This window comes from Excalfactoria chinensis, chromosome 17, assembly GCF_039878825.1.
Source record: "Excalfactoria chinensis isolate bCotChi1 chromosome 17, bCotChi1.hap2, whole genome shotgun sequence".
NCBI lineage: Eukaryota > Metazoa > Chordata > Aves > Galliformes > Phasianidae > Excalfactoria > Excalfactoria chinensis.
Genome location: NC_092841.1, coordinates 6,861,796 through 6,876,568, shown reverse-complemented (window position 1 = coordinate 6,876,568; position 14,773 = coordinate 6,861,796). Strand labels below are relative to the sequence as shown.

The following is a 14,773-nucleotide window of genomic DNA, read 5'->3' as shown; positions in this document are numbered from 1 at the left end:
GTTAACAGAAGTCAAGATTGCTGCATTTCTAAATGTGAACTAACAGATCGCTGCTCAGAATGATAACTAGGCAGTGAGAGTCAGTTTACAGCTCAATTCTCAAAATAAATCAAACATCGAATTCAAAACAGACACCAGGTTTGTGGATGAAGAAAAAACTGAAATGAAACATTCAAAGTCACAATACCGACTGCTCTGAGTCATTTTAAAGGGAAATGAAAGTATTTTCCTACCCAAGCTACCACAAGAAAAGTTATAGAGAAGTAAAATAAATAAATAAATGACTGTGTCTTATCTGCCTTTTTGGATTTTCTTGCCTCTTGTGGGCCACACCTGAACATGCATTCATACATGTTAACAAGAATATCCACCATAATTAAAAGCAAATTTTACCACTTTGAAAACAGCCAGGAGTTTAAGAACAGAAGACTGACTGAATTCACAAGGAGACAAATGAAGGGGAATGGTAATTTGGTAAATAAATAGAGGGTATGAATCTAAGATATCAAGTCCAACCATTGACCTATCACTGCCATGCCTCCTAAACCATGTCCCCACATAGAAGAGTAGGATTATTACAGTTGAAAGAGACCACTAAGACCACCAAATTCAACCCCAACCCATCCCCACTAACCACATTCCCCAGTATCACATCTCCATGTTTCCCAAACACCTCCAGGGGACTCCACCAAATAAAGAAGTCCCAATGAATATCAAGGACCAGGTCCTGAAATTTTGCACCTGAAGTCATTGGGAAACCTGACCTCCTCCCTCCCTATGGTACCAGGAGTTGGGCTGCATCATAATGTAAGAGAACAATACTGATAGACTGTTACCATTCTTGGAAAATATGAACAAAATATCTGTTTTCTATGAGGAAAAAAATATCAAACCCATGCCGTAGCTCAGAGCAGTATAATGTTAATTTTACATCAGTACAAGCTTAATTTAATTACAAGTCTCCTTCTCTCAGAATACTGTCTCCATATTAGTTTTATTTATTGTTTCTTTTCTGGCATGCATTAAGTGTCTCATTCATGTATTTAAGTACTTCAGCATAGAACAAAGCAATTAAGAGGAAGAAATCAAAACCAGAAGGACAGTGCCCACTGATCCCTTCGTAGAACTGGAGAAAGGAGAAAACAACGTCACCTGCTGTTGACATTACGGTCACAGTCTCACTGCTCTTAATTAATCACTTCCTAATCTGAGCCATTTTGATTCATCCCAACACAGCACACCCCTCTCCTTTAAATTGCAGCAGCATGTACTTTATTTCCACGTGTTTACTCATTTACTTCTAAAACTCCACCTCCATTCACCGATAACACCTCCCAAATTCTACAGCTTACTTTCCTTCCTGCCTTCTCCTTCCACTACATCCAATGTTCTACATCACAGCCCTTAACAATCCCTTCACTTTCAAGGTACAATCTCCTGCCAGACAAGTGAGAAACACACTAAATCTTCTGCTTTCAGCACTTTACATTTAACACACTTGCAGCCAGATCAAGACTGCAGCATGCTGACTTTATCTTAGTGTGTAAGTATGAATAAATCCCAGAAATTTTGTTGCAACAGAACTATATGCCTCGATGACCTTTTCAAATAAGATTTGTTTCATGCAAGAAACGGGAGTGTTTATTCCCCCCCCCCCAAAAAAAAGAGGAAAACATAAATGAAGATTACAAAGCCAAAAGTTCTACATCTCTATTTTAAACACTTAAGTCTTGAAAAGTAACACTCTTCCTTTCCATCTTTCATAAAGCCCTCAATCAGTTAAAATGCATTTCCAGGCGAAAGACGTCTTCCCTATTCTCTGCACTCTCAGGTGCTTTTCACTCATCAGCTCATCTTTCAGCTCTTAAATCTCTTTTCCTCAGCCCTCATTCCACGTAACAAATTGAGGGAAATTATCCTGCAGATATTCCATATCCTCCTGAAAATTCACCCATCGACCTCCCCACAATTACTCCTCCCTTCAGTTGCACAACACAACTCTGCTCCAGATGAAAACACAACCACTTCTGCCACATTGCTTTGGGTTACAGAAGGCTGGAAAAGCATCTGCACTCCAATACCCAAACGTTATCAATGGATAAAGTAATACAGTCATCAAGAATATTGCAAACATTCAACATTTTCAGTTATCCCAGACAGACGAAGCTTTCTAATAGTTACTGCACAAAGCATTAGTGTCGTATAAAACACAAAATAAGGAAATAAAGTATTAATAATACAGTTGATATACAGCACTCAGTACTAACTTATTCCTGGCAATGTTTGTAACCTTCAGTTAAAAAGAAAGTAAGCAAATTCCTTTAAAATCCAAAAGTATTTCAAAACTGAATGTTAGCACTGACTTTTCTTCTGCCCTCCTTTACTCAGCGGAGTGCTGAGTAGCACCCAGGATGACCAAAGCTGAGGCTTAAAGTGAAGCTTTTTCCTATTTATCAAGATAAGCTCGTCGTGCAATCTGTTCTGTTTTGCTGCACTGCTGAAAACTGATATATTTGTTTTGTTGCATCTTCCTTGTTTAAACTCAGGATTCTCCAGCAATGGCAGCTTCCCAAATGGTTTAATCCATGTCAGAAGTATTTGGGGGAAAAACACTGCTAAGAACCACTGTCTGATGATGATCACATTTTCATAAAACTGTGATGTGGTTATCATTGCAGATAGCCATGTGCTTAGCATTACAGAATCAAAACAGGTGCAGGAATGGTTTATGAACAAAGGTCTAAAGGTTAAAAGCCAAAAACCGCAGTTATCCTATTTTATGTTCTCCTATCCGACTACAAAGAGGTTGAAAGCAGCTCAAGGTTTACAAACTCTCGAATGGCACTTTTTTCTCCTGTAAATACAACTACATTCTATAAATGGAGAGGCTTTATTTTTAATTGAGCTTCACAAACAAAGCAAGAAAAAAACACATTTAAGTTCCCTACTTAATAGCACACACATGGTGATTGTGAAATACTTTCTATAACCTTTCCAGTTTAAACTAGCCCACAGTAAAGCAACATTAGCAAGAAGTACCAGATTTTTACTGTGTGGTTTGAAGGATTTTTCCAGAGAAAAAGAAAATCATTTGCTGAGTATTTTGTGTAGCAACTTGGCTTGCATCCCCGTTCATTTAATATTACTTAAATGACAACACTGTGCTTACAAGTTAGTTATTTTTTAGACTATTTTCACATCTTGTGAAACCTTGTCTTGCCTCATCCTGGGGCAATGGTGGTTGAACACTGTCAGTGCAGAAGAACAGTGAATATTTGAACAGTGCAGAGAAAGTGAAATACACACGTACCACACAGCTGGTGTACCAGGCTGCTTATTTAAGCATCACATTACATGTAGCTACAACCCTAAAAAGACTAAATAGCACCTTACCTCCTTTTCATGCATCCGAAAGACGGCTGCGTCCTCCTGGAAACTGCTACCTTTCCCTAGGCCAATCTTGGGTGTCTTCTATTGAATAAGAAAAACAGATTCTGAGTTCGAAGTAATAACTCTGACTAGGAATCATTCCTAAACAGAAAGGAAAAACATTAACTATGCTTGCTTGCCCTAATAAAATACCAAGGGAATATAAATACCTACCAAAGACAATGGCACTGGTTTTTCCCGTAAATATCTTGGATTTTCAAGCTGAAAGACAAAGTTAAAGATCATGTAATCGTATCAGCAATGTCTTATTTCTCACAAACAGAGAAACAAAAACAAAAACACAGGACAGAACAGCAAGGTTAAAGGAAACCTTTTGAATGTTCTTCCAAAGACCTAACAAATTGTTAATAAATATTGTAAATCTGAGAGAACAGTTTTAATGGAAGTCCTGATACCTTAAAATCATTTATCTTGATTTCAAACCGCGCCAATGGCTTATGATTGCTTAGATAATAGTCTACTGAGCAGCTTCATAGGATCTGCTAAATAGTTTCTACCAAAAAAGCAACTTCATTGGATACAATTCATTTAAATTAGTGTAAAGCTGGAGAATATTCCTGAATACAGTGATTTTAGTCTTGTGTTTTTGAAAAACGTGACTGTTGAGACTGTAGCCACGTATGTAAGTCAGAGACAAAAAAAGGAAATAAGTCATTAGCAGTACCATGCAATTAAAAATAGAGATTGAAAGAGCTGCTTTAAGAACTGGATGCAGAGCACCGTTCAGAACCCAATTCCTCTATCAGAGAGCTGCATCTTTTTAATTTCCTTCAGACGATGGGACTCAACCATTACACCGTAGAGACTGAGTAAAACTCAGGAGAAGCTTTCAAGGGTATAATCTCATAAAACGTGGCAGTGAGATTTGGAATTGGAATGTGGCTACAATACATATTTTACAAAATTTAGCCCATTTATTTAACAAAAAAGATTAAATAGATCTATGAGGCATGGCAAATATATCAGATGTCTGCACTTTCTCCAGTGCTATTAAATACATTTGTGTTGAACTTATCAGAGGTAAAAGAGGCTTAATCCCTCTGAAATTCTGATTCGATACAGCGTTATTCATTTCCTTTCCTAAAAGGTTACGTAGGATTTCTATATGCTGTTAAAGTTGTCATATTTCACCCAGGAGTACTTGAAAATATTAGTATTTTTTTACACATGCATTCAGTTCCAATGAACATCCAATATTTTTAATGGTATGTAATTTATTAAGTAACCTGTTTCCCTCGCCCAATGAGTTTACTAAACACATATAAAGGTTTATGGTTTTGGCTTTAAAAATATGCCACAGTGATTGGCACAGCAAAGAAAAACACGGGTAGATGCTAATGAGTAAAGGAATCCCCCCTGCACATACTGAAAAAAGCACTTTCTTTTTTTAAGCTTAAAAAAATTGCTAAAATTTATAATTAATTCAAATACTTCATCTGAGCATGAAGTTGTTTGCTAAGGTGTATCTTGCTTGATTATAAGGGAGAAGGAAAATGTGTCTCCAATACTTTGCATGGCCCAAGTCTTGCATTTTTTGATTTTGTAACAGCAGCCATATGTGCTTTGAAGTTAAATGTTCCCACTTTGTTACTTGTTGTGGATTATATCCACTTAAACTGATCTGTAAACATTTAATGTCTCAACATTCATTCTTTTCATGCTGGCCTTCTGCAAAACTTCTTGTTCTCAAAATTATACCACATTAAAGAGGGAATATCACAATAAAGAATGCCCCAAAAAGAAAAAAAAAGCTTGTATTTATGAGAAACATGCAAATTTAAAAATAATAAGCAAAAGGTCAAAGACAAACCAAAATACATATGTATGAAACTGAAGGACTGCCATGAGAAGAACAGTAAATCACATCATGCTTTTTTAAGAGTACGAACCAAATAAATGTCATCATGAAAGACATCTTTATTTGAACTAGAATTGAACTCTAATTTGTAAATACCACTTCTTCATAAAAAATGACATTTTGAATCTCTTTGTAGAGAAGACTTTTGTTTCTTCTGTTCTATTGGGCAGCCAGACAAGAAACCATTTTTCAGTTTGTGAGGACTGGCACTGTCACCTTCCAGTTCTTCAGTCCCCATAAACCAGTAAATCTTGGTTTTGGGAGGGCTATACATAATCCGATCCCCATTATGAGGGAAAAAATACTTTCCATAAAGTAGACTATTTCTGTTAACATTTTTTTTCCCCCCATAAATTGAGAAAGATAAAGGAAGAAATTCAGCATAAAAAAAACCAACACAGAATCTAAAACAGAGTTTGACATAAACAAGCCATAATTTTTAACCCCAATATTTCCAGTTGCTATTGCACACAGCAGCCAAGATAATGTATTTTTAAAGCATACAACTTAAAAGCTAGCAATGAAAGCAATGAGTGAGGCATTGATAGGAAAAGTAAGCTGAGCTAAGATGGTTTCTCACAAAAGCAATGACAGTGCACAAAGAATAAGCAGGAACACTACATCCTGCCACAGGACGTCCTCAGGCTGAGAGCAGCACACAGACCTTCTGTCATTCTTATACCAAAGCTTCTGCTCTTTTTGATACTGTAAACATCATTACAAGGATGGTAATGTTATGGCTTCATTCTACCTCTTCCCAAGTCACATTTTGTCCTTCAGAAGATGCTTATCAAGGTATATTTATCTTTACTAATACACGATGGCATCTTCTGACTGCTCAGTAACAAATCAGAAGGCATGTTGTACATATTAATGTGCAGGAAAAAAAACATTTGGAACAGCAGGTCTGTTGTACATTCCCCCCGTAAGCTTCTTCAAAGACAAAATGTGACTGTTTTCAAAACAAGGACGGAAAAACACACATGAAAGAGTTAAGAACATTAAGATTTTGAAATGGTAAACAACTAAACTGAACCTTGCCCTAAGTTCTTACTTTAATCTAACAAACCCAGCCAGCATGTTCTCTACAGAAATAACTGCTGAGTAGCTTCAGGAAATTTGAGTAAGGACATTCTTATCTAACATCATAATTTGTAGGGAAGTTCACTTTAATGCTGCTTCTGCAGTCTTAGTGGAAGGACATAAAAGTGCATGAAGGTTGTTTGTCAGCATGGAAGTAGAATTTATTTTTTGAAGTCACAACACCATTTGGAGTTCACTGTGGGAAAGTTTTTACAGTGTTGCTGCCCTCCAACACTATAACATATACGGTAGATATGTTTATAGTAAGCAGAAAGACTAAGAAACCAAACAAAAGATAATAAAATGGTTTGTAAAGAAGTGGATGAGCTGAACTAGACTGGAAAGGCACAGGCAGGCAAGAGCCAAGTACACAAAACATATCATGCACTGCTGCTGCAGCCATCCAAGAATTCTGTTTGCATCTGCTTTAACCCTGTGTTATATAGAATTCCTCCAAGCAAGGAGAATGTATTTCAGGCCAATAGCCACAGAATTCCTTTGACCTTGGAACTCTTAAACCTTCATTATGCCATAACATTTCCCAGGATAGATTCTTCCGGACAAGATCTGAGTGCCCAAGTGCTATGGGCTGAAGAACTCACACCACTTCTAGAAAAGCTGAAGAGTTAACTCCTGTCCTGGCTGAATTTCAATAAGGAAAATTGACATTCTCTCTGATTAAAAACCCCTCTGCTATTTCCCCAGGGTACCAGAAGCATCAGGAAAAGAAAAACAGGTTGGTCCGATAAGAATACACAAGGGTTTAATTCATTCTTACTCCTAGACATGAATTAAATTTTATATACAAAAATTGTGTTTATCTGCAACCTAAAAGTTTAGAAGAAAAATAGAAGTTTCTAAGGCAAGTAACTGCCATACCCAACCAGCTTCTGTCCCTGACACCACATATATTTTACAATATTTGCTTCTTGAACATAACTAAAGGTAATGTGGGGATGTCCCATTCATGATGCATACTGAATTTCCAACAAAACTCAGAAGCTTATTGACAGCTGTTAATAGAATATAAAAGATAGTTGAGGAATCCTTAAATATATTCTGAAACATCCAAACACTGACAAAGAGTTCAAAGTAACAAAATAGCCAAAGATTACTTGAATTTGTCTAAACTCCCAGCTCTGAGACTCTCCCTTCAAACAATAATACAAAAGGATTTTTTCTTTTCTACATTGCAAATGTAACTTCAAGGCATTAACACTTCATAAAGCACAGTCCCACATCAGTTTAGATAAGAGTCAATAAGGGCTAAGAAAAACACATTTTTATATTGTATTTAAAATTAGTTAATATTAGCATTCTGGGTATGAAAAGCAAACTTATCACAATCAAAACTTTTTTAGACATTTAACCAATCGTCCCTGGAATATAAAGAACTTGAACAATGAAATGTTTGATAGAGATCATCAGAAATGCTGCAAGGCAAACAAAAAAATAATAATCTTTTGTTACTCGTGAGAAGCAACAAACACCAGCAAGCAAAGTGATGTGAGAGTCTGACTTCTTGTGTAGAAAAGGTCATTACCAATAGTAACAAATATACCCAAAATATAGCCTGTTCAGCTTTGGACTCTGCTTGGTGCAGAAAAGATAAGGTTACTTTAAATATCCTCTGGAGGCCGTGATCCATAGCAGGGATACACTGTTCAACTCCAACCACTTAGAGGCCTCTCTTACGACCTCAAATCCTTTTTGTGGTAACCCCCAACAAGTCCTACCATCTGATCAAATTCTCTCACTAGCAACTGCTTCAAGTCTCTTCTCGCTGATGGTAATAAAACAACTAATTTGTGAGCCACTGTAGCCTGTTTGTTATCCAAGAGACTTCCTATATCAGTGGGGGATTATCATAGTTTAATAACCCTCTATTATTAACCCAATATGATTGCAACGTGAAATTTCAATTAGAAAAAGACAAAAAAGTAGAACTAAAGAGATGAGAAAGAAAGAAAGAAGATTAACACTGATAACAAAGTGTGTGATATCAGGGATTCTTTGTCGGCCTCAAATGAAACAATTTGTTAGAGGCCAGAAGCAAGTACCCCCTTAGAGCAGCTTTAAGAGCTCACACGGTATTGTAATAATCATATAATCCAGGTATTTATGTAACCCAAATGCTCAAAATCTGCAAGTGACTGTTGGTACATTTGTTTCAGTCACCTGAAGAGTAATTTCACAAACTGAAGTTAACTACTCTTGAAAAGCTTTTGAAAATCAGCTCTCCTCACATTAAAACAAAAATAATTCCTGAAGGATACATTCTTCTTTAAACTGAGGACTGCTACAAATCAATCTTATATTACCCTATAAAATGGAGAGAGCTCTGAGGAGCAACAACAAACCCCTAGACTAATCTTTTCATTAATCTACACCCTCAGTTTGGAGAAAGCAGTCAGGCAGCTCCTGAACTGCCTCAAGGTCAAGACTTTCTTCTCTCTCAGAAAAAAAAGCAAGCATGCAATTTACATTTAGAATGCTAAAATTCACCAAAACAGCAGGAGAAACACTGAGGAGGACACAAAAAGAGTTAACACTCTGTCTTATCATTTATGTTTCTTCTGAAGAGAACTCAACCATTCATGCAAAACACTGAGTGTTACAACCAAGACTTTAAAATTCTGTCATATTGCTCTGGGCTGACAGTAGTGTAAAGAATTAGGATTATCTGGTCACCTATTAATAATACATCAACAAACTCTTCTTTATATTACCATAAATTCAAAGTAATGTTATCAAGTTCTCTAGAAATAGTATGCATTTCTACTGGAATAAGATCCTTGGTTTTGACCAGCAGATAGTTTTTTTCTTACGAATAATTATATTAAAGACAATAAAATTATTATTGCTTAAAAATAAGACATTTGAACATTTCCTTTTAGGACAACATGTAATCATATTTGCCTTTCCAAGCTTTACCACATTATTTCTAAAAGACTGATCCTTGCATAAAATTCTGTTGACTGATCTCAAAGATGTATGCTACATGATTAAGGAGTTTTCATTTCAAGGCCATAAGTAAGTACTGCACTGCTGTGGTGGTTTTTATTACCCCAAGATTCCAGCTGCTGAGACGTGCATCAAGGTCACTGTCATCCAAAGAAATACTTTTCTTATTATGATGGTCCTGGAACACGAGAAGTCAAACAAAATATCAGAAGAGTTGACAGAGACATCATGTTTAAAAAAACTCTTTGTTATATTTGGCAACACCTACAAAGCTCTTCCTAACTGTGTCATGGTACCTGTGATAGCTTTTATCTAAATGGCTTTGTTACCAGCAGCATGCTGTACTAGAAGATGATGTCACAGAAATTTCCAAGCCTGGGGATAACAGTGCAGTAGACATTAAGCGCACTACACTAAACATAGGTCAACCTTTAGGATGATTCGAGAACATCCTATAAGAAGTTAATTTCCCATATACTTGCAGAGGGCAGGTTTTGATTTTAGCCCTTTGTGTCACTCCTTAATATCTGCATCTGTACACAGGGATCATGACTCACGCTATTAGAAACAACAGCTCCACGGGGATATATAAAAACAATTCATTGAAACTACTGTAAGTTTTATTACGAAAAGGAGAAGCATCTTACAGACAGAGGTGCTGCAAGTTCACCTTCATCAGCCCGGAGAAGAGGACTCGTAGACCGCGATCTCGGTGTTGGCTTCCCATCACACTTGAATCTCTCTCTATTATTACAAAAAAGAGTAAGCAGAAAGAATTAAACAACTTGTGTCACACAACGGATTTTAGTCTTCAACTAATATCTTTTTAAAAGATTATTGTCAAGATATAAAGGTCAAAAATAGTGTAACAAAAAAGGATTTTTTTTATTATTAAGGGCACTTTAAAAAGGAGAATAAAAGTCTTAAAGAGTACATTCAAGTGAGAACTAACGTCATGTTTATATCATAGCATATAAAGTATCAGACAATAGGATGAAGACTGACAACTCTGAGAAGGAAACGGAATGATGATGCTGGTTGGCTACCCATAGGGAAGACTGGTTCAGGAAGTACCAAAGATGTTGTGTTATGTCAAGGTATATCTTTACATAACACACAAACCTGAGGACAAGGGCAAGAACTACACACACAGCTCAATATAAAAGCTGTGACTTGAAAGGCCAAGGAGGAGTCAACATGTCTAAGAGATAAATCAAAGACTATAGTAGCTACTTCAGTTCTGTAGCAGTAAATACACAAGGTATGGTATGGAAAGCACAGAAGGCAAACATTCTGTCCAGTAGTGAAAAAGAAGAGGACAAGGATTTATATATTTTTAAAGATTTTGGTATGAATTATATGAACAAAAGGTGAATTAAAAAATAGAAGTCACACGAACACAGATTTCACTCACAAACCTGGACAACAAACCTTTCTCAATTACAAAACAGTGAAAGAAAAGAACAGCAGCATGGAACAAAATAAAGAAAGAAAATGAGGTTATTAGCTAGATTGATACAGCAAAAGATCCAAAACAGTAGCAAGACATCTTCCAGTATATCCTCCAGTGTCAAATCCACACGCATTAAACTAATTAAAAACTCCTGTTAGTAAATCCACCTTCCTATGACTAGCTCTGCAGTATTAAAATCAAGTCAGACCATTAAAATACCCTTCATTCTTTCCATCTGGCAGAAAATTAAACTGTAAGTTATGCCAAAAGACGCTGAGATGAATTAAGTGCTCATGAAGGAAAAGACAACTGTTGTATGTAACATATAAACGAGTCACTTCTAGGAAGACGTGCACAGACTAACTTTTCAATAAGCACAGCACCCCAGCTTTCATCAAAACAGCAGGAAATGGTGAAATACAACAACTGGAAGCATACCTTCCCTTCTAGCAACAATCAATATCAACAGCATACATTGATGCAAAACAACTACTACAAAGCAGTACATTAGATGAGTTTAGATAAGAGAAGTCTTAGAGGTTAAAACAACAGAAGCAGGATAATAATGCATCGACTGTTTCCAACATTCCAAACTATTCATATCTTACCAAGACTTCATTTTACACAAAATTCCTTCCAATGAAAGGAGACAGATCTTTACCTACCAGTAAGCCTGGGCTTTTATCAGTGGATTTTCTGAACAACATTCAGGTTATCTAACAACTAAATGAAGTTCAACTTGTTTAATAAAAGAAAGAACAGAATTTACGCTCCTATTATTGTGAGATTACGGGCTATTAAATATTTAAACCAACAAACAAGTTGCCTGTAATAATTGTGAACAGGAAAAAAGTATTAAAGAAAGCCTAATTATAGACTCAGTTCTTTATCTGCTGTTCTGAAAAGGAAGCCACTTCACTTGACTCTACAAACAGACCATGCAAAAACTAAGGATGGTCTGCATCTTCACTCATTTCAAACACACAATGCTCAGTTCACTCCCTTTTCTATCCTCCTGCTATCAAGTCAGGCTCCAGCAATCACAGGAAGTTATTTAAGAATTGCTTTTTCTCCTCCCACAGCAGGCAGGTGCAGAACTGTCAGCCCTGACACCAGCCCCATGACTCCTGCTTCAACCACAACCATGAACTAGCATGAAAGAAGGAAGCAATTTGCTGCTAATAAAGGAGATCTGTAAATTTCCTACTAGGGGGAAAGCAAAGGCAACTCACTGGTTCTTCCTGGTACAGCATCAGCCACATATTATCTGTAACTGTTTCTCAGGCATCATCTGTCATGCTATAAACATACAATAGAATTTTCCTACAGAGCCAGGAAGGTCAGATGTTTGTCCAAACCACACGTTATTCCGAAACTTGAAAGAATACTTTTTAGTGAAGACACACATTTTAGCACCAGCTTGTTTGATCTCACATTCTAGTTTCCATGTAAAATTTGCCTAATTTTTATTTAGCCATATAAACAGCTTCTGATATGGAAAAGCCAAAACCTTCCTACACAGCAACACGCATCTCACAAGGTGAAAAATGACAACAAAACTTCTCCACTTGTCTGCTTCTTTTAGAAGAGAGGATCTTGAATAAACAAACATCAAAAAAAGATTACTCATGAGCACAGCCATATCTGTTTTGCCTTGAGAAAATGCTTTAGTCTATCTGTAAGAATTAAGTCATGGTTGGAATACAACATTTCCATCATATTAACTATGTCGCGTGCCTATGGATGCAGCTCTCCTGACACACATCCTCGAGCAGATAGAAATGCAACGTGACGTGACCGCCATCTGCTGGCTCTCTTTAAGAGCTGCAGAGTTCGGAAGTTTCCATGCCTTTACTTGCAATGACAGCATGCTCTAAACCGCAAATACAAAGAAAAACTTGACCTTTATATCAGTTATAGCTAACATCTTAAAAAAGACACTCATAAACTGGTATTAAACAAACCATCTCCAAGAAACACCATAGCCGAGACAATCCCACTCAGTATTTCCTCTTCTGTTAGTCACATGTTAAACAGTTTTTCACTGCTATAAGAAATTCACGTAATATACAGAGGTATCAAAATTGCTAATTGCTAACTGACCAATTTCCTTATACTGAGAATGCAGCTGCATATAAGTTGCTTTAGCAGAGCAGATTCCACTTCCAGAACTCATTGAATCAATAACCTCTTCCACATTTACTTGCTTCGCTGAGCACAACACAATAGGCAACAAGTGTCTCCAGAGAGCTTACCAGACCCATGGGAATCAACATAGATAGAGCTGGAGTTCCACAAGATCAAAAAGAAAAAGCAAAATAAAACTTCACTGTCCCAAACACGTCTCAGGGAACTTCTCAAAACTAAATCTTGCGTTAAGGTATGGAATGGGAAAGGAGGTCAGATTTCCAGTATTCCAGGTACTACTATATTCCAGGTAGAGAACTGAGAAAAAAAAAATATGGCAAAGAACACAATGGAAGGAGACACCACGAGGCATTCAGATGACCATACTGTTCCCAGCAACCAAGCCAATCTGCTCAGGTCTGGGCCACTGTATCAACACACCACAATACTGACTAACACACCGGTAACACTATAATGTGATGGAAAATACATCAGTAATAGCAGGGTGGCATCCCACCATCACTCCATCACAGGCCATGACTCCGCATTTCTGCTGCACACATTTAGTTAAGGTCTCAAAGAGCAAGTCAGAAGCACAACATATTCCATGTTTCCATAAGGCTAAGCCTTATCGCTTTAATATTTAGACAGCTCTTCCCAATGGTTCTTCAGCTGGCTACCTCAGTGATTTACGCCTTTTTTTCTCACCCAAACCACCTATGAGCTACAGGGATGTTCCACAAGACCCCTTAGTATTAACAATGTAGCGCTTGGAAACACGTGATGGATCACTTCTAAGAGCAGCTTTTAAAATGATTTGTTACAGTTGCACACCGTTAAGGGATACATTGGAGGAAAAGTTTCAGGATACTCAGTATAAAAGTCCCACGACCTGAAAGAGCGCCTGTATCACAGATGAGCCATTAAAAATTCAAGACTTGGCATTGCAATAGAAGGAATTCGAAAGACAGCACGAATATCAGCGTGCCTAAAAAATTAATAGCTAATGATTATGACTTACACTGTTTGTAAGCATACGCATCAAAAAGCCAACAGGAAACCAAGACTTCATAACCTGAGATATTTCATCCCATTAGCTGCTTTGTAAATCAGATGGGAAAGGAAGAGCTCTATATCCAAATAATAGGCAATAAACGTGCAGTTTAAGCTTGCTGTTACCTGCAAGTCCACAGTGGATTGCAAAAACAAGATGCAGCTACAGATACTCCAAATTCTGATGTGCATCTGCAAACAATCTATGCTGAAACTTTGGTACCCTCAGCGTAAACAAGCAGCATTCAGGCATAGAGCGCTGGTTGCCAAAGCCTATGTGTTTGTAGCAGGCAGCATAAGCAAAACCTTTTAGATGTTTGTAAAGGGAAGGGAAAAAGGAGAGAACCCGGAGACTTGGAAGAAGACTTACAGGAATAAGGGAAGCAGACATAGTGGAGGAATGAGATAACAGAAAAGTAGAACAGTGATCCAGTTGAAAGCTATTTGTGATGTTTCTATACATAAAATACAAACAGTATCTGAGATGAGTCCACAAGGAAGTGTAATAAATCCACATATACAAATTAAAACATACCAGATCAAACGTACACTACACGTGAATCAAATATCAAACAAAGCAAACACAAAAGTCTTACTCATACGTAAGTGCTGTTGCTGAAGATGATTCTTCTTTAGAAGATAAAGTCCACAATTCCTCATGCCTGGATTCACCTTCTCCTAACTCTCCCATCACCCAGTCAGGTAAATAGTCTGGGCTACTACTCTGAATTCTTGTTGAATTTGGTTCATCAAAATAAATTAACTGTAATTAAAATAAAGGCAAA

General features: G+C 37.0%; 1 protein-coding gene across 1 annotated transcript in view; it reads right to left on the bottom strand.

The window, feature by feature from the left end:
- The window catches only part of CEP112 (centrosomal protein 112), a 131,795-nt gene that overhangs the window by 115,227 nt on the left and 1,795 nt on the right, over window positions 1-14,773 (bottom strand). Inside the window, exons 4-8 of the mRNA XM_072351644.1 lie at window positions 14,585-14,751; window positions 10,003-10,099; window positions 9,459-9,533; window positions 3,604-3,651; window positions 3,394-3,471 (exon numbers count right to left, since the gene is read on the bottom strand). Of these exons, the coding sequence (XP_072207745.1) occupies window positions 3,394-3,471; window positions 3,604-3,651; window positions 9,459-9,533; window positions 10,003-10,099; window positions 14,585-14,751 (465 nt within the window). The remainder of the gene's footprint in view (window positions 1-3,393; window positions 3,472-3,603; window positions 3,652-9,458; window positions 9,534-10,002; window positions 10,100-14,584; window positions 14,752-14,773) is intronic.